An 18,802-nucleotide genomic window follows, 5' to 3' on the forward strand; every position below is an offset into this window, starting at 1 on the left:
GTTGGCAACCCGTGCTGCCCCTTGCTGTCTGCATGATGAACCTGGAAAAAATTATAGATGTTAGACTTCCTAGCCTTTGCTGCGGAGAAACTTCCAATCTGATCAGGACAAGCAAGCTAGCCATTGACACTTCTCTGCTGTGATTGCCTGCCCAGATGCTGACCGTGTCAATTTGCTTTCTCTAGGAACTACACCCCGAGCATCTCTGAACCCGCCACAATGTGTGGAATCATCGCTTTGATCCTGGCCAACCCCTCCTCTGCTGCGGCAGTGGACCTCCACGAAGCCCTGTACCTCCTCCAACGTGAGTAGCAGTCACTACCTGTGCTTGGGATCATGTGCTGAACCTCTGCTTGCTCTGCAGATCGTGGACAGGATGCAGCTGGAATTGCCACCTGCGCACATGGTGGACGGATTTACCAGCTGAAGGCCAATGGGATGGCTGCGAAGGTTTTCCAGGATGGTGCTAAGGTTGCGAACCTGCCTGGCTCCATGGGAATTGGACACCTCCGCTACCCCACGGCTGGTAGCAGCGCCAACGCTGAAGCGCAGCCTTTTTACGTGAACAGCCCCTATGGAATCTGCTTTGCGCACAATGGAAATTTGATCAATGCCCCAGAACTCAAGAAGTACCTGGATCTGGAGGCTCATCGCCACATCAACACCGATAGTGACAGTGAGCTCATGCTTAACATCTTCGCTGATGAGTTGAGTGAAACCAAGAAGGCCCGTGTGAACAAAGAAGATCTGTTTGCTAGCTTGAGCCGCATGTATAAGAGATGCGAAGGTGGATGGGCCTGTACTGCTATGCTTGCTGGTAAGTCATGCCCTTTCCTCGCATGTCTCCTGCCAGATATCTTTCGTCAAATCCCCTGTTGTCGGGATTCCTGGGGTAATACTTTGTGTGGCCTATCTAACCAGCAACCTTCTAGGCTTTGGCATACTTGGCTTCCGTGACTCATATGGCATTCGGCCATTAGTCCTCGGATCCCGACCCTCATTGGATGGTCATGGCACTGACTACATGATGGCATCTGAGTCTGTTGCTTTGGATCAGCTTGGATTCACCAACACTCGGGACATCCAGCCCGGAGAAGCCGTCATTATTGAGAAGGGCGGGGAGCCTGTCTTCCGCCAGGTCGCCCCCAAGAAGGACTATGCTCCTGATATCTTCGAGTATGTCTACTTTGCTCGTCCAGACTCTGTTATGGATGGTATCAGTGTGTACCGCAGTCGCCAGCGCATGGGTGATAAGCTCGGTGCTCGCATTCTTAAGGTTCTGGGCCCCGATGTTGTCAAGGATATCGATGTGGTGATCCCCATCCCTGAAACTTCTACCGTGTCCGCAACCCTTGTCGCTCAATACCTCAACAAGCCTTATTGCCATGGATTTGTGAAGAACCGATACGTGTTCCGAACGTTCATTATGCCAGAGCAAAAGACCCGTCAGAAGGGTGTTCGTCGTAAGCTCAATGCTATGAAGGCTGAGTTCAAGGACCGCAATGTGCTTCTTGTGGATGACAGTATTGTTCGAGGCACCACTAGCCGTGAGATAGTGTCCATGGCCCGTGAGGCCGGTGCGAAGAAGGTCTACTTGGCCAGCTGTGCCCCTGAGATCACGTAAGTTCACTTGTTGAAACCCCCGTGACTTGGAAGTTCCGTCTACTAACCTACTCGCAGTCATGCACACATTTACGGTATTGACCTAGCCTCTCCACAAGAGCTCGTTGCCCACAACCGTGACGTCGAAAGCATTGCCCGTCACATCGGTGCTGAGAGCGTCGTCTTCCAGACTCTGGAGGATCTCAAGGCCGCCTGCGCTGAGATTGCTCACGAGAATGGCCAACAAGAACCTAAGAACTTCGAGGTTGGCGTCTTCTGTGGCAGCTATGTTACCCCCGTGTCACAGGACTACTTCGATCACCTTGAACAGGTCCGTGGCGAGGGCCGAAAGATCAAGGCGCTTGACAAGGCCAAGGAGGCAGTGGCCCATGGCTTTGCAAGCGTGACCGACTACCAGATTGCAGCCAACGGTGTCGCTATGGATACCAATGGAAAGATTATCCCTGCCAATGGATCCCCTGAGGTGAACCCTCGGACTCCTCAGCAGAATCATGACGAGCACAAGGTCTCAGACCGCATGGATATCAGTATCCACAACTTGGGTGATCAGCCTTGAGCTTGATCAATTTAATTGTTTTTTTTTTTTTCGATTTCGTGTTTTCCCCCTTGCATCTGGCGTGTTTGGAGTCTTGTTTAGACGAGGGATTTGACGATTTAACGGATGTGAATGCCGACGAGATGTTATGTGATCTTAACTACTGATACCACTTAAAAAATGTCCATACAATCATGATTTAAAACCCAAGGGCTCGCTGACGAATCCTTGCGATTCAGTATACCGTCAAAGCAGCTGCCTATGCTTACATACGAAAATCGAGTTCAACCCTACACAGACGTGGCCCTGGCCTCCTTGGCCCTCGTGCTCTGATCTTTAGACACAACTGCCAGTCATATGTACTTAGTTGACAGTCCACCATTGACAGCTTGATTTACCTATCTTGGGCAAGGGCATTCAAGGTTATATTGTATAGGTTCTATCTGAGTACCCTTCGTTATATGCATCAAGGCCAGGAGTAGAATATCCCACGGATAATTGTTCCCCCAGGTCGGATCCCTTTTCTGCCAAGTTCAGACGGTCTCGGCTTTAGGCAAGCCTTGAAAAATAGCCTCGTTTCGGCTTTTGGGCCGGCTGTATAGATCTTCCAGCTTCGTTTACTGACAGGACCTCCCGCCTTAGCAAAACTCCTCCCTTTGTCAACTCCCCATTCAACTTTCAACCTGCACCTAACCCCAGAGCTAACTTGAAACCTGCAAGAGCCTTATTGTCCCTCAAGCATTTCCTCAGTAACCTAACCGCCTGAGCCCATACAAGAACATCAGGCCGGTGACGTCATTGAGATGGGTAGTCCTTCATTTGATGCAAATGAAAACTTGACCTTCACACTCACACTTTCGCACTTTATCGATTATCATACCTTCTCTCATCATGTCTGGTCGCAGCACTCGTGCTTCGTCGTGTCGAAAGAACGCGAGGGCAAATGATCAGCAGGCATCTGCTTCGTCAAACCCTTCTTCCAGGCTCACAGCAGATAAGGCTCATGCTGCTCCCAAAAAGACCAAGGCCAAAACGGCAACTGACACGTCAAACAAAATGCAGTCCACGCGTCTGGACAGTAACGATACCCCGCAGGCCGCTCATGCAAGTGATAACACGCAGCCTGCTCAACCCTCTCCTCAAAGCCGAGAACTTCCCCACAACCTTGGCACAATCCCTATTATTTCTCCTCAGGCCCAGCCGCTCAAGATCGAAAATGAGGCCAACAAGGAAGATTTCCCACTTTCCACCGGGCTTGCTCCTGGACATAGACAAGACGTAACTCCTGGAAGTGCGATACCCGCGCTCGAAACAGTGATCAAGAGGAGCACCTACAAGTTGACTCCCGGTAGCACTCCCTACCCTGAGCTCCAGCATCCAACTCCTCAGGAATGTCAGGAGGTACACGATCTTTTGACCCAGGTGCATGGAAAGATCATTGCTCCATCTGTCATCCCTGCACCCTCCCTGACCGTCACCGGCTGTGGGGAAGTCCCATCGGTCTTGGATGCACTTATCCGCACCCTTCTTAGTGGAGCTACCACCTTCCACAATGCAGCTGTTGCATTCGCAGGCCTAGTTGAGCGGTTTGGAACCCTTGATAAAGGCATCGGCAAGGGCAGTGTCAACTGGGATGCCGTGAGACAGGCCTCACAGAAGGATGTCTTCATGGCGATCAAAGGTGGTGGCTTGGCGGATGGAAAAAGTAGGAACATCAAGGCCATTCTCGACATGGTGTACGAGGATAACCTGCAGCGCCGCAAGCTCCTATCCACCGACGATCCCAATGCCTTCCCCGACCAAGCTCTCGTGTCTGCCGAAAAGGCCGAGAAGGACCAGAAGTACGAGATCGACTGCGCAAACGAAAACCTCATGTCGCTGAACCACATGCACAACCTGCCTACCGACGAGGTCATGGAGAAGTTGACCCAATACCCGGGCGTTGGACCCAAGACAGCCGCCTGTGTCATCCTATTCTGCCTCCAGCGTCCCTGTTTTGCGGTCGATACCCATATCTTTCGTATCAGCAAATGGCTGGGCTGGCTCCCCCCCAACCTGCCGTAGTGAAATCTCTGCATTCAGCCACCTGGAATTCCGCATCCCTGACCAGCTGAAGTACGCCTTGCATCAGCTGCTTATCCGCCACGGTCAGGAGTGCGTGCGATGCAAAGCCAACACCTCGCCGCAGACTCCAGGCTGGGAGAAGGAGTGCATCTTGGAGCGGCTGGTGACCCGGACCAAGACCCGGGACGCCAAGCGGGATCGCACGGCGGAGGAGGGCGAGGGGGCCGTCGCGAGCCCTTCTCGGCGGAAGAGGATGGCGCAGAAGGCGTCATCCATCCGCGCCGCTGCGAAGAAGACTCGCGTGGCAGATGATGAGAGTGGCGACGAGTCAGAACTCTCAGTTATGTCTGACTCGCAGCTTCAGGAGCTCTCTGAGATGCTGTCGAAGGATCTCTCGGATTGGGAGTATTGAGGAGGGGCGGAGGTGCGGTGGGCGCATGCTGTTTCTTTGACAACGCGAGGTTTGCTCAAAGGCTTCCTTGCACAGTCTAGCGTTTGTATTTCCTAAAATTTTTGCTGGGTTGTTCTTCCCTCGAGATATCCCATCGGCGTTTTTTCCCGTTTAATAAATCCTGTTTCCCTGTATTTTATCTGCTCTCGTAGGACTTACGTATGACAATAAGGGGCAACTAGCATGTTAAAGAATCTATACCTTCTAGAGTACTGCGGAATAATATGAATTGAAGGCCTTCAAGGATGCTGGACATCCACTAGTATAAAATTTATGGAGACACCCAGATCGACAGGAAAGTACCAAGTCCTAGGAAGCCCAACCTAAGCAGAGCTCTATTCACTTTTCCCTCAATACTGTCGCAGTAAATACAATATATTCGTTGAACCAGACAACCAACTTAGAGATCAACCATGAGGCTCATCAAATCTACATCTAAGCAAGGACTCGTGGTAGACGGCAATCTACCAAAACCGAGCTTACCCCCCCATGTACAAAATACGAGCTTACTGTCATAGAAAACGAGCCTCCTTCATCCCCAAGGTCCCTTCAAAATTCCCAACCCAAATCAAAATTGCCATAACTAGAATACGAAGCTTATTATTACGTGCCCTATAATTAGACCACCAACCATTCTGGTCATCCTTGCCGACGCCCCGCAGCCTGAAGTCTTCCAAAACTCCCAACTTTCTCCCCTTCCCCTCTCAATACCCAAAAATTAGTAGAAGCCAAATTAGACTAGACTTACACCAAGAGAACAGAAAAAAATGGGGTTCCACACAGACCAACCCCCCCTCGACATCGAATATGCCGCCCAAATGCGCTGCCACCCCTACGGCATCGCCCTCTACCACCCCCAGCCCCGGGCCACCTTCCACCCCGGCATGGTCGGCTACTTCGACGCGTATGGCAACTGGAACCACATCACCGATCTCTCCCAAGTCCGCAGCTCTGCCGACACCGCGCTCGCACCACCAGCAGACCTCCCCGCGCTCGCCCAGCCGGAGCAGCAGACCTGGGGCCCGAAACTGGGGAGCAGCACGCGCGGCCGCCGCGTGGAGCTCAGCGCGGGGATCTCAGAGACGGTTCTCGCGGCAGCCGGTGCCCCGCTGAGCCTGGGCTCGTGTTTCCGGTTTGAAAGCGAGCGGGCGAGCGGTGCGGTGCTTGTTACGAGTGATCCGGTGGTGCATGAGCGGTTTTATCATGAGAGTCCGTTCAAGCGCTGGGTGGTGTCGAATGCCCGGCGGTTATTGGGGGAGAGGGAGGAGCTGAAGGAGTACGAGCTGTGGGTTGTGACGAGTACGTGGAGTGCGCGGGAAGCAGCTGTGAATTGCTGGCGGGACCAGAAGAAGGCGGTTGAGGTAGGGTTCAAGGTTGGGTTTGTGGAGATTGGGGAGGTTGCGCCGAAGGGGGACTGGGTGGATCGTGGGGGCGGCGGAGGGGTGGATTCGAGTGAAAGGGGACGAGGAGGATCGTAGGGTGGTTTTCTTTGGGGGGTTGAGGTTTAGGTATCGACCACTTATTGGGGTAAGTTGTTGAACTTTGTCGCTTGTCAAGTCGGAGCCTGAGGTGCCAGGGTCGATGGGGTGAATGCTGACATCGCGATTAGGGCTTGAGTCAACAGACTAAACGAAATAAATTCCGCGGTGACGAGCCAGAGCAAGAGGTCAAGGTTGGGTCGATCCAGGCGGATGATGGCATGCAATACGAGTTACTCTATGACGAGATTCTTGAGAGGAGGGATTTACGCCCTGCGGAGGAAGAAGCGGAACAGGAAGGGGATATTGAAGAAACCCTGGACCAATCTGATGATGACTGGTAGAAAGAGAATACTGAAATACAAAAGCGGCTTTCCTCTCAGGGACCGGAATGGATATAAGCTGCCCACAGAACAGAGGCGACACCCGATTGCTTCAGATCCAGAACAGCACGACGTAAAGCTTTCGCGGATTGAGACGGATCCCAAGTGACGCCCATGGATCCAAGGGCCTTGTAGAATCCCACAGCCATATCCACACTCAAAATATCATCCACACGCCAGAGAGTGGCAACAACATACGGCACTCCAGCCATCTGGAACCCCCCAGCCAGATGAAGTCCTTCGTCGCGGAACTTGGATTGATTGGATGCACTCTCGCAAGCCGAGAGATACGCAAGTTGACACCCTATATCGGTCTGCTGCACCAGGCTTCTGACATCTAACGGTTTCGTCTCCCAGTCCGTCAATCGCAGCGCGCTTCGCACCGGGTCTTCTCCATCGCACACGCCATGGCAGGCAAAGTGGGCATAGTCAGTTTTCCCGAGATACTGAAGAACTGCATCACGAGTTGGGCTGCCCAGAAGCTTAGCTTTCGCGCCACGGCCCTCCAGAATTTCATGGATCTGCTTGACCTCGCGCCCAGCGCTGGGGAGATTTGCGTTTTCTCCCATGCTCGGGGTAGTCTCCATGGACACCAGAAGAGAGCGGGTATGAGAACGAGCGCGGTTTTCTTGCTGTCCAGACCGTCGCCGGCTGCGCACGTATGCGAGCGCACGGAGGCTGTTGATATAGGACGGTATGGTTCGGTCAAAAACAGAGTGTCCGGGCCCTTTATTCGAGCTGCCAGCAGCATGCAGGGGGAGCATACCGAATTTGCCCGTTGTGATCCACCATGTCCGTGGAAGATCTTCGCCCGGGTGCTGCTGGCCAGTCAGACCGATGTGCTGGAATATCGGCTCAGCAACACTATCCCAGAGCCATTCGAGCAGTTTATCCATCCGTTCGGTCGCGGCAGGGAGGTCGGTTCCCATGAGGGTCAGTGCGTCCTGATACCAGCTCTCGCATTGTTTGAAAGAGTTTCCATCTAGGGCTGGCAGTCGAAGGGATACCACACCAGTCGATCTCACAATTATGGCGTCGCTCCGGAAGAGACCATGATTGACAATGATAATCGGGCCTTCTTTGGCCAGGTCATTTATGCTGTTCACATCCCCTGGTAAGTTGAGAAGCCCGTCTGGTGTATCATCTGACTGTAGCTCATGGACGATCTTCTGATATTCGATTGTTTGTCGGTATACTTCATGCTGTTGCTTTATTAAAAGTTGATCTAGTCCTCCGGAAAGAGAAGTTGTTGCTGCCGTGGGCTTTGCTTTCACAAGGGGCTTTTGTAATTGCTCTAGCTTGGCATGCAAAGCGGGAAACCTTTCGATGGCCTTTCCGCGCAAAGTCGATCGGCTGGTCAGGATATGGTCCCACATGATACTGCGGACTTTATCAAAAAGTTCAAGGGCTTGTGACGGCGAATCGCCCGCCTCGAGCGAGTATGCGATGGCAAAGCTCGGCAATGCTACAACATTGCCAAGGTTATTCAGAATATCCTGACGATCGAAGCTGAGTAAAATGGCCTTCGGTAAGATGGCAGCCGCAGCAGAAATCATGTCTCGCGCGGCCAGTGGGTCTTGGGCAACTATATGCTGTGCAAGCGCTGCATAAATGTAGAATCGAACCACAGCAGAACCTTGGATGGTCTGGAAATTGGGAAGCAATGACTGGCTAGCACTCAGGTATAACCTTCCGTAGTGATCAGTGGCGCTGAATGCGGAATCCTCCCAGCCTTGAAGAATCATTTCGACGAAACTGACAGCCATGCCCTCCATGTGCATTCGCTGGTTGCCCTTCAGCGACAACATGTATTTCAGGCTGTGGGCTAGTTGCAATATGACAGCCATCTGGTCCATGGTGCTCTTGGTTTGCGTAGCTTTGTGCCGCAATACGTGAGTCAGATTGACCGATGCAGCCACGAGGAAGGCAGGAGCTGTACAGCCGGTAGCAAGGGCTTTTCGAAAATGCTCGATGGCGAAGTCTAGATACGTCTGTTCTTCATACTTGATGTACGCAAACAAAAAAGCCCGCCCCAAGTTGTTGTGCATGTTGCAAAGACTATTGGGCTTCAGATCCTCCCAAGCAAGCATTTCGAGTAGAAGCGTTTGCGATTTCCGGATGTCTTCCATCTGGCCAGTCAAGTTGAACCTCAGTTGGTAAGCGAATGCAAGATTCTCTGCGCGCATAATATACCGCTGGGACTTCTTTGGGGCCCCTTGAACACATTTCTCATAACATAGGATTGCCCTGTCGATGTCCTCTCGCTGTTGAGTCACCTCGAATTGCGCTGTCAGTGAGTTCGCTAGGCCGTGGGTGACCATGAGAATAGCATCTTCGGGGCTTGCAGACACATTCTGCTGCAAGGCATGAAGAGCGAGGTCGGACTCTTCGATCGAGCTCGAGAGATCCGCAAGTAAAAGACTGTTCTTGAATTTGAGGTGATATGCAATGGAGAGATCATGGTGCATCAGATAGCTCTCTGGCGCATCATCTGCGGAGGTCACCAAAGCTTCCTTGATAGTTTCCACGGCCTGGTTGATATGCTCAAGATCGTTCCCCAGCTTGTAACAGGCGATATATATCTTTCCCTGGGCATGGAGGCAGCTTCCTCTCAGATCACTAGAAACCTCTGTGAAAGAAAGGGCTCTTTCAATGGTGTCCTGAGCAGCTTTTACGTCGTCCTGTTTCTCGAGTGACTCGAAACGCAAGGTGAGGCAGTTTGCAAGCTTCCTCAGGTACCGAACCTGGGATCCCTGATCTTCACACGGTTGATCGACTAAGTTGCGCAACGTTCGAATAGCCCCGTCAATATCCTCAACATTGCCCATCCACATGAACCTCTCTGTGAGGGCCTGGGCTTTTGCTTCACAGAGAGAACTGCTCATTTCCGAGTCAGCGGCAATCTGATGCGCTCTCTCCAGTAGGTCAACTGCCTCAGTGAGCATCTCTTCCGAATTTCTTCGTTGAGCAACGACCCGTAAATGATTTCCAAGACACTCCATCGCAAGCGCAGAGTCTGGCACAATGCGAAGAGCCTCTTTCAGCATCTCAGTCGCGGAATCACCGTCTTCAGCCTTGCCATCTCTTGCAAACCGTAAAGCGGTCACGCGGCCAAGATCCCGGCATGCCCGAAATCGCTCCATCGAGCCATGCTGAGGAGCTGTTCGCGCATAGCCAAAAACACCAATCGCATGATCCAAGTCTTGGGGGTTCTTCGTTAGTTCCCATCTCTCCCACATCGCCCATCCCATATGCCACCAAATATTACTGATCGACACACGGTATTCTGTTCGTACAAAGGCCTTGCTTTCGCTGGTAATAGCATCTTTCAACTTCAGTATATAGTTTCGCAGCATGTCAGCTTTGTCTAGTTTGTGAAACTCGTCGTGCTCTCGAATGAGTTTCGCCCATCTGAACATGAACACCGGTTTCCCCGCTGGCCGGAGTGATGATGCCTGCTGGAAACACTGTTCCGCTTCAGCGTAATCTGCAGCTTCATGTGTGTGGGTGTACCGTGCTGTCAACTGCTCGCCAAGATCGTATAGATGCAAGGGTCGTTTCTGCTCCTGTGCAGGGCCAAGCTCAACCGCCTTGCGACAGTAGTAGATCGAATCGTCCAGCAACTTCCCCTCCAAACGATCGACCTGCCAGAGGCAAAGAAGCGATCGGGCAAAAACACTCAGGAGGGTCCCGCGATCCAGATTCTCCGCGTCAAGCGGAACATGATAGGCGATGAGAGAGCCGGTAGCCACCGCGTGGTGTAAGCAATGGACGTCCTTGAGGCGGTAGTACTTCATCAGCGAGGCTTCGCACTCTCCGGCTAAGAGCCCTGGTCTCTCGGCAGGGTCATGGTCGGTGTAGATCTTGATGAGTCGGACCAGTTCTTCGTCGCCGAACTGCTCCACAAATGCATCGCTACGGCAGAATTCGCCCTCGCGGATTATTTGTCCATTGTTCGGGGTCGCAGCGATCAACAACTCTAGAACTTCGCGTTGTTCTGCGATTTCCGGATTACTAACTGGTGTGAGTTCAGACATGGGCAATGTAACAGAAAACTTTAACTCTTTGAGCAGGCCTGAAACAGAGCACGATCAGCATAAATTCATTTCATAAATATCTGCTCAGGGGTGTTCAAATTGCGAGTCATCCTAGTCTCGTGTTCGTTTATGCGACTGTGGTGGGGCAAGATTGTAACGGGAAATCGGAGACGACTGGCCGTGGCTTCACGCGGCGCTGACGGCAGCGAGGAAGATCCTTAGGCAGAATAATCTTTTTCAGATATATAGCCCTCAATTAATTAGGGAAGTTGGGAGGTAGGCCACCTAGATCAATATCGTCTTTTAGGGCTGAAGCTCCCAAACACAACGTTCAAGGGTCACTTGGGTGGTACAAATTTCGCCAGTAGGGGTAGTTTCGGACCGCTAGGAGCGTCAAGTCAGGGCTAGACCGAGTGGTGATGATTTATGCGACTGTCCCACGCCGTGTTTTGTTAGCAGATGGACGAGCTGAGGTACCGCGCTGCCCCCAACAGGGGCCGCTCAGTCATAGGGCGATCCTCATATCAGTTGGCAACCAAATCAAAATCAAAGATGAAACGAATCATGTCTTGCATAAATTGGAATCATTGTGCTCCACGCTCGATCGTTATAACCATAAGATAATTCAGCTCCCACTAACGACAGTTTCGGTCAAGTTCTTATCCGCATTAGTTTTCTCGCTAGCAGCAGTTTCAACATGAACCTGACTGCTCCCAAGACCGTCACTATCACGGACATCGCTACCATCAAATATGACTGCAATCTGCTCCAACGTGTATCCTCTAGTCTCCGGATAAAAGAAGTAAGCGGTAATGCCAAAGGTAATCAACACGCCAAGAAAGACGAAGTAGTACTTCCACCCAATGGCAGCCAACGCGATCGGGTTCACAAATGTATTGAAGAACATGGCAGTAAGTGTCGCAACCCAAGTCACGGTGAGACCGCGCGATCGGAGGTGGAAGGGCCAAATCTCGCAAGGGTAGGAGGTGAGGAAAGGCGTTCTGCGTCGGGTCAGTTGTCAGTCGTTGATTCAATGTTTCGAGGGTCAAGAAAAGCTCACAGGGCAATACCGTATCCCGCGAAGAATATAAACAAGAATGGAATCACAGCCGCTCCGGTCGTCGCATCGGAGTTTGAAGCGAATGAGCCGGAAAGACCAGTGACCAGTACATAACTGATGAACATAATTACAGCCGAGCTCATGAAGAGCGGCCGTCGTCCAACTCGCTCAGTCAGAAACGCACCAAGCCCAGCGAAGATCAGATCCCACATTTGCAAGCAGGCAGAGATGAGCGTCTGGTCCCGCACATTCGTCACGCCCACAGAGTCCAGAATCAGCGCGAGGTAGTACGAGATAACACTGTTTCCGACCCACTGCGCGAAGAAGCCAAGACTAATTGATATCATCAAGCGCCACCGATTCCCTCGAGTCCGGAGCATCTCCGCATAACTGCCAGTATTGCTCTCTTTATCGCGGCTCTCAGCCCAGATAGCGTATTTCATTTCCCGAAGCTCATAGTTGACCAAAAGTGATGATTCATCTCCATCGGCGTGGAAATGCACAAGGATATCCCGTGCGTCTTCCTCCCGCCCAACCGAAATGAGCCAGCGAGGACTCTCAGGTGCAAGGATAAACCCAGGGAGGCCCACTAAAGGCACCAAGCACTGAAGAAGAGAAGGTAGCCGCCAGGCCCAAGAAGATCCGTATGTCCGCGAAGCGAAAACCACCCACGCCGCAACCGCTCCGCCGATATACCAGCCGGACATGAAAAGAGCATTGAAGAATCCTCGGTGTGTCGGATACGCGATCTCGTTGATGAGCAGCGGAACGCCGTTGCCGAATAGCGCAGCGGTTACCCCTGAGAAACAGTCGAGCCATTAAGAAGGTTGTGGAGTTCTGCGCCACGGTCTGCAGGACCACACCTAGGGTAAGGAAGCAGAAGCCGAAATAGACACCGGGCTTCCGACCATACCGGCCTGCAATCCATGAGGCACATATGTACCCAACACCACATCCGAGCAGGTAGATGGCGTTGATCCATCCGAGCCGAGCGCCTTCGGGGTTATCCATGAAACTCTTCCATTGATCGAGAGCTTGCAGGCCGTTCATCAGGGATCCGTCGTACCCGTTGGCTGATGAGTACATCACCAATGATATAATGATTAGGTTCAGGCGAAGCAGGCGCTTTTGGCGATACCAGGGTGGCGCATTCCGTGGTAGAACCGCAGCCAGCGAGTCTTGGGACACAGTCATATTCGCGATACCGGCCTTGTCGCTGTCCTATTTGTAGATAGGTCCCGGTATCCGTTATCAATTCAAGACATAGACCACGGAGGAGGGGATGATTTTCCTGGTTTAGACCACCTCCGATCTTCCCCTCGCGTGGCTGGAGTCCCAGCAGAGAAATCTTCTTGCCTTGTCTTGTCCAGGGGGCAGCGAGGTGAAGACAAAGATCGCAACCACCCGCAATAGGCTTCACGGGGATTTTGTAGTTTCAAAAAAAATATTATATCACTTGTATATCGAATTTTCTCTGCTCCGCTCGAGACCGATCGGTTGAGAGCAGCCTAGGGCGATCCCTAATCTGGGGTTCCCGAAGTACGGAGAAACGTGAGAAAAGGAGACTCGGGCGAGGCAAGATTCGCAGATTGAGCCAACGTTTCACATTAAACTTTCTCCTTACCGAAGTCGGCGCAGTACTTATACGTCCCAGGCTCCTCGAATCACAAAAAAGGGAAAAATGAAAAAGAGAAGGGCCTTTGGCTTGAACGTAGATAAACTGGGCTAATGCATTTCATCCCATCATCAAACGAGAAAAAAAAAAAGCACAGACCAGAGCATAACATGTGATAATAATACAAAAGAGGGTATTCAAACAACTACGCCCGTATAAAAATGAATCACGCACAACCGCCCCGGACACCTTAATCGCTATCGCTGGAGCTGGAGCTGGAGCTGGAACTGGAGCTGTGCGAGCGGTGACGGCGGTGCTTGCGCTCCTGCTTCTCGCGCTTCTTTTGGCGCTTGCGCTCCTCCTTGTCCTCTTTCTTATGCTTCTTGATCTGGTTCGTAGCCATGTTCATCCCGATAGCACCGACGAGGGCACCGCCGGCCGTTCCCAAGAGCCCGTGGCCTACACCATGGCCCATCTTGTGGCCTGCAAACCCGCCCAGTGCCCCTCCGGCCAATGTGGAGCCGAGGCCCTTCTCACCGTTGGGGTCGACCTCGCCAGTTGGGTAGGCCTGCGGCTGCTGGGCTGGGGCGCCGTAGTAGTCTGCGTTTGCGCCACCTTGGGGGTATTGCTGATATTGCTGCTGGGGCGGGTACGGGGAGCTACCACGGTCCTGGTAGGACGGATGCGGGGGCTGGTTGTATGAGCCGCCATATTGGGATTGCTCAGTGTATGGAGAGGGGTGGCCCTGCTGGTAATCATATGGAGATTGACCGTACGGCTGTTGCTGCTGGGCTGGATGTCAGTACACTAGACCACTTCTCGCATCTCCACATGTCATGCAGGGTCGAGGATTAACTCACTTGTGGGGGATAACCCTGGGGTGGGGCTTGCTGAGGGTAGCCCTGCTGGCCGTAGTATTCACCGTATTGCGGTTGACCGTAATGAGACATGTTGGAAGGTATGAAACGTGGAGTTGCAAGAATTGCAAAAGTTGCTATGAAGCTTGTATGAAGAGCAGATAGTAGGGGAGCAATGAGGAATAAATAGGTTTGGATACGAAAGGCACCTTCTATTTACTCTGTACAGCCCCCCCAAATGACGGCACTTGGCTCGTCTCGCCCCGCTTTCTTCTTCGGGAATACGTCGCGACTCTGGTGTGGCTTGGCCACAGCCTCTTTCCAGTATAAGCCACCGGACCCGAAATAGACGTACGTGCGATCTCACCTGTTCATACTCTTATTCACACCAAGCCTTACACTTTTAAGTCTCTGCATGTAATTATTTGATCTGCATCACTTCTGGTTGTTTCCAACGGAGCAATCTGCGAGGACGCGCCACAGCACTACGTATGGCCAAATAGCGGTCCCGTAGAGTCGCAAAACCAGATTCCTCCAGACTTCAAGGTCTCTTGGTTTACTCGGGAAAACAGCCAGCGCCGCTCCCCTGCGATCAAAGAGCTCACATATCTCAATCCAGATATCTCCAATGCTTTTATACGGAGCGCCCATGGTCTGACGAAGGGCAAGATCGCAGACATTGAATTTAGAGTCAACTGGATTTCTGGGTGCCTGTCTGACTCTCAAGCCCAGGCCAAACAATGATCTGCTGGTAATACTCACCACTCTTGTGCAATGTTACTAGAGTTCACAACTCACGTAGACCGGTCATATACGATCTTTGCTTGAGAAGCCCACTTAGACAGGATCGTTTCTAAAAATAGAGCATCACCGAATCCAAGTCCGAGCCACCACAGACCCCGGAGGATGTTTACAGAGCCTCTGTCCGGTAATCTTCGATTTCACAGGTGGCTGGCCGATTGGGCTGCTGGGATAAGGTGTGCGACACCCTCCAATGGCATCGCGATTCGTTAGAATAGATTCCTCCCACAATGGAACCATTTCCAGTCAATTCCCCACTGAAAGACCTCGCTAAACAGCCGCAAGTGGACCTCGGGCGCAACAGTTCTTCGTCCCTGGAATGGGCGTATTTCCGGGACGCTTATCGAGAGACACCAAAATCAACAGCAGGCAACAACATCCTTTGAAGCCTTTTTTTTCCAGAGAGATACTACACCACCCGGTCAAAAGTCTGTGCACTCGGCCCCATTACCATCACCCTAATAACCACCCACATTTTTATTCTTTCTCCTACACCTCCCCCATGGCATCGATCGCTATCAATCCCAATTATATTCTAGAAATATAAAAAAAAGATCTATATAGCGAAAGATATGCAGGTTTGGTTTAAAGAGCACGGGATGTATGTTGAAGATTGGCTGGTATACTCGCCTTGTGAAGGGCTAAAGCTTGACTTGATTCAATCTAAACTAGGCCACACGCTGTGTATAAAAAGCACGAAGGAGAAAAGGGGCAACAGGAATAGAGCAGGCAAGATAATACAGATAAGGCGGAGCGGGCAGGCAGAACAGAGCAGGCTATATGGCAGGGCCATATAGTATAACAGGGGCGTAGCCCGTGACACGCCTGATCTTAATCCTATTAAACTAGTCTGGAAACGACTAAAATATTAAGTTTTTTTATATATTTTAAGTTATTATATAGATAGAAAGATCTAGAGAGGACCGGGCTTACTTTAAAGACTATATTAATATTATAGGGTTGGTGGTGTAGGATATGTAACCGTGAATATACACCAGTATTTGATGGGGTAGGTGAAGCGGTATGCACACAGACTTTTGCCCCCCATTCTACGTAGTACTGCCAGTCCCAATCTTATCCCCAGCATAGAATTCGCCTTTAGTACTGGGAGAAGCATATTCCCCAAGCGTAGCCTAAGAAGTCTGATTCCGTCGCTAAGTTTGGTTCTTTTCTGCTGCAGCGGATCCTCCGGTCGACTAGTATCTTCCGGGGATTTGGAGCGGCCACTCTAGACCGAATTGGCAAGACGCCACCCGAAATTTTTACGGCTCAATGAAAGGGGCTCACAGGGTCCAACGATCGATAAGTTGCCTTTCTTGTTACCTTGACTGCTCCTCGAGGGTCTCAATAGAACTTGGAAGCCACCAGACACGCTGCGAGGAGATTTCAAGTTCGCGGGGAAGAGGCATGACTACACGTACAACCCCTGATCTCATCCAAACGACTTGATTCCGAGCCCTTTCTTCCTGAGATTTTTGCTTCGTAGCAGGCCCACTCTATCGAAACAAAGCAAGGCTTCAGGACCGATTCGACGTGATCGTTCGCTGCGCAAATAGGAACTCTGCAATTGCATGTGAGCGTGTCTGCTTATCCTCCAGATCCCGCCGGCAACCTTCGCCATCGAAGGAATCCATTTCGAGGATATCACGCCGAGCGCATTCTTCAACATGTATAACTACCTAGATGTTGCCGACGAAACTATAACCAAACTGCACACGAGTGCCCAGGACCAACTACCTGTTGGTAGGTCGACGTTCCCACTCTTTCCCGGAGCCGCGCAGACTCGTATGACATGCTAATACATATTAGTTGATCGCATTCTGGAGGCGCAAACCATCTCAACTCATTTCCTTCCGTTTGCGTTCGGCAAGCCTCTCGCGGACGGCACCTGGTCTGAGGAGACCCGGACCGATGCCACTCTCCTCGCAATTGATGAGATTGATATCTTACAGGCCAATTACCCTCCAGGCTCTATCGAGCCATCCATCCTCGATCGTGTGTCGAGCAGGATCGGCTCCGTAGACGATCACGAGAGACTCTGCATCATCGGCAAAAACATCCAATCGCTCAAGTCTCGTCTATGGGAAGGCATCATCCCCATCAGCGACCAAAGATGGCGGGAAAAGGGCCTCGATCGTCCCGAAAACATCGCGCTAGCCTTGGAGCATCTTTCTGCCGTCTTAGCGGTGTTCGCATATCTCAATGACAATATTGTCCGAGGGTACCTCCGGGACACCTACAACCTTATCTACGATCACTGGGAATCACTAGACGCGATGCTCAACGAACACAGAGCCAAGGAGGGTAAACTCGGCCCCGTCAGCGTGGCCAATTTGTGGGCTGTCTACATGGAGTTCCATTTCAAGATGATGACCCAGCGTGCACACCAATGGGTCATCAGACACGTTGAAGCCCTTCGAGGGCCGATCCTGGAAGAGCTTCGGGCCCATCGAGGCGTGACAGATGCAGAGGGGAAGCCGGACGAAACGCATTGGAAGCTTACGAATGAACTGCAACTTTTACTCGAAACGTCTGTCCGTGCCGACTATACCATCCTAATGCCGATGCAAGGCTATAAAGGCGTTACGCCCCCAAAGCCCGGAAGCGGTCCGCCTGCTCTGTACGATGCTGACATAGAGAAGAGGGGGCCTGCTTTTGCTGAGCGTCTAAAGGTGCTTAGCTATAAAATTATGTTCGATAAGATGTTAGACGCGGGCTTGAAAACAGAGGAGAAATCTCTGGGCGAGACATACTATGAGTCGGCGATGGAACAGATCGAAGCACACATGCAGGTTCGTGGGGAACTTCGCGGGGATTCGCTGGATATGATCATTCCAGAGCCTTGGATTGCATCGATCCGGTTGGAGAAAGAGGAGAACGCGACAATTGAGCATGGTCTGGCTATATACCGTCTGACACATGGTCAGACGGAGTCCGAATGGGCCGAATTCGTCCGAGAACTCGAATCTCACATCTCTGACTGGGGCGAAGGCCAAACAGGCAGTGAGGAGATCAAGCAGGATTTGAAACTTACCTGGGTTGACGGCAATGGCTTTGGGTTTGCTGAGGACGATATCGCCGCTGCCAAAACGTATGCAAAAAATCCTCACCCTGTCCAGAATTATGTTTGTCTAACAACCAATCAGGCACTTCAAGCAAACATTCTATAGTGATGACACCGGTGACAACAGCAACGGGCTCCTGGATAGTCTGTTTCTGGCCATTGACTCGGCCTCCTTTGCGTCCTACACCACCGACACCTATCGCACTAACAACTCCTATATCCTACCAGGCGACTTGAACGGCTTTGTCTTGGCCGTTGACCCTGAATATGATTCTCTGGAGGGTATTGAGCGGCCAGACGAGTCACCTGGCTACTCCGGGCAAATGCATGTCCTCGGGAGCCTGGTTTGGGGTGACTTGTTTGCCTTGATGGTGTCTCAATCGACGGGTCTGGAGGGCCTGTGGCCGCTTGCGATGGAACATCCAAACCAGGTTTATCATGGACCGACTCTGCCGACGAATTTTGATTACACTTACTGGGGTATATTTCGGCTTGTGGCCTTCCTGGTTCTTGTGGGTATTGTCTGCTGGTACTTGTTCCGGTACGTGGTCCGCGTGATTCGGAGACTGGTCGTTGGCATTTTGAGACGCGTCTGGTGATTAAAGATTGTGAGACTTAAAAATCATGTAATGCAAGGGCTGAATTTAATCAATGATATTGGCAATACGGCATGGTTCTTCGGATGTCTCTCGACTCTTCAGTCCCGGCAGCCCTCGTGAATCACCAGAGGCACATCTCGGCTACCGAGTAAGGCATTTATCACAGACAACTTGAAGGACTCTGCAGCCGGCTTAGGCACCTTTGGCGGTATCACCGCCGAAACTAAGCAAGGAT

At 51.7% G+C, this 18,802-nt stretch overlaps 7 protein-coding genes across 7 annotated transcripts; 4 read left to right on the plus strand and 3 right to left on the minus strand.

Moving 5' to 3' along the window:
- Positions 1–219: 219 nt before the first annotated feature.
- N7468_000290 (amidophosphoribosyltransferase) lies at positions 220–2,179 on the plus strand (the record flags this gene model as incomplete). Its single annotated transcript, XM_058469587.1, has 4 exons — positions 220–304; positions 365–817; positions 933–1,620; positions 1,681–2,179. The coding sequence occupies 4 exons, from the start codon at positions 220–222 to the stop codon at positions 2,177–2,179; spliced, it is 1,725 nt and encodes a 574-aa protein (XP_058335618.1).
- Positions 2,180–3,049: 870 nt separating this feature from the next.
- On the plus strand, positions 3,050–4,634 carry N7468_000291 (endonuclease III domain-containing protein; the record flags this gene model as incomplete). The annotated part of the gene is made up of 2 exons (XM_058469588.1): positions 3,050–4,145; positions 4,186–4,634. 2 exons carry the CDS (start codon positions 3,050–3,052, stop codon positions 4,632–4,634), a joined length of 1,545 nt encoding a protein of 514 aa, XP_058335619.1.
- Positions 4,635–5,440: 806 nt separating this feature from the next.
- Positions 5,441–6,495, plus strand: N7468_000292 (uncharacterized protein; the record flags this gene model as incomplete). Its single annotated transcript, XM_058469589.1, has 2 exons — positions 5,441–6,115; positions 6,283–6,495. 2 exons carry the CDS (start codon positions 5,441–5,443, stop codon positions 6,493–6,495), a joined length of 888 nt encoding a protein of 295 aa, XP_058335620.1.
- A 35-nt stretch (positions 6,496–6,530) lies between these two features.
- N7468_000293 (uncharacterized protein) lies at positions 6,531–10,571 on the minus strand (the record flags this gene model as incomplete). The annotated part of the gene is made up of 1 exon (XM_058469590.1): positions 6,531–10,571. The coding sequence occupies one exon, from the start codon at positions 10,569–10,571 to the stop codon at positions 6,531–6,533; it is 4,041 nt and encodes a 1,346-aa protein (XP_058335621.1).
- Positions 10,572–11,211: 640 nt separating this feature from the next.
- On the minus strand, positions 11,212–12,825 carry N7468_000294 (Major facilitator superfamily domain general substrate transporter; the record flags this gene model as incomplete). Its single annotated transcript, XM_058469591.1, has 3 exons — positions 11,212–11,572; positions 11,632–12,430; positions 12,495–12,825. Coding segments are annotated over 3 exons (1,491 nt in total), but the record flags the coding sequence as incomplete, so codon positions are not given.
- Positions 12,826–13,496: 671 nt separating this feature from the next.
- Positions 13,497–14,196, minus strand: N7468_000295 (uncharacterized protein; the record flags this gene model as incomplete). Its single annotated transcript, XM_058469592.1, has 2 exons — positions 13,497–14,030; positions 14,107–14,196. The coding sequence occupies 2 exons, from the start codon at positions 14,194–14,196 to the stop codon at positions 13,497–13,499; spliced, it is 624 nt and encodes a 207-aa protein (XP_058335623.1).
- Positions 14,197–16,571: 2,375 nt separating this feature from the next.
- Positions 16,572–18,567, plus strand: N7468_000296 (uncharacterized protein; the record flags this gene model as incomplete). Its single annotated transcript, XM_058469593.1, has 3 exons — positions 16,572–16,647; positions 16,714–17,995; positions 18,051–18,567. 3 exons carry the CDS (start codon positions 16,572–16,574, stop codon positions 18,565–18,567), a joined length of 1,875 nt encoding a protein of 624 aa, XP_058335624.1.
- Between the last annotated feature and the right edge of the window lie 235 nt (positions 18,568–18,802).

The sequence above is a fragment of the Penicillium chermesinum genome (assembly GCF_028974085.1).
Source record: "Penicillium chermesinum strain IBT 19713 chromosome Unknown utg000001l:1.0-1975020.0:1.0-1976611.0, whole genome shotgun sequence".
Classification (NCBI taxonomy): domain Eukaryota; kingdom Fungi; phylum Ascomycota; class Eurotiomycetes; order Eurotiales; family Aspergillaceae; genus Penicillium; species Penicillium chermesinum.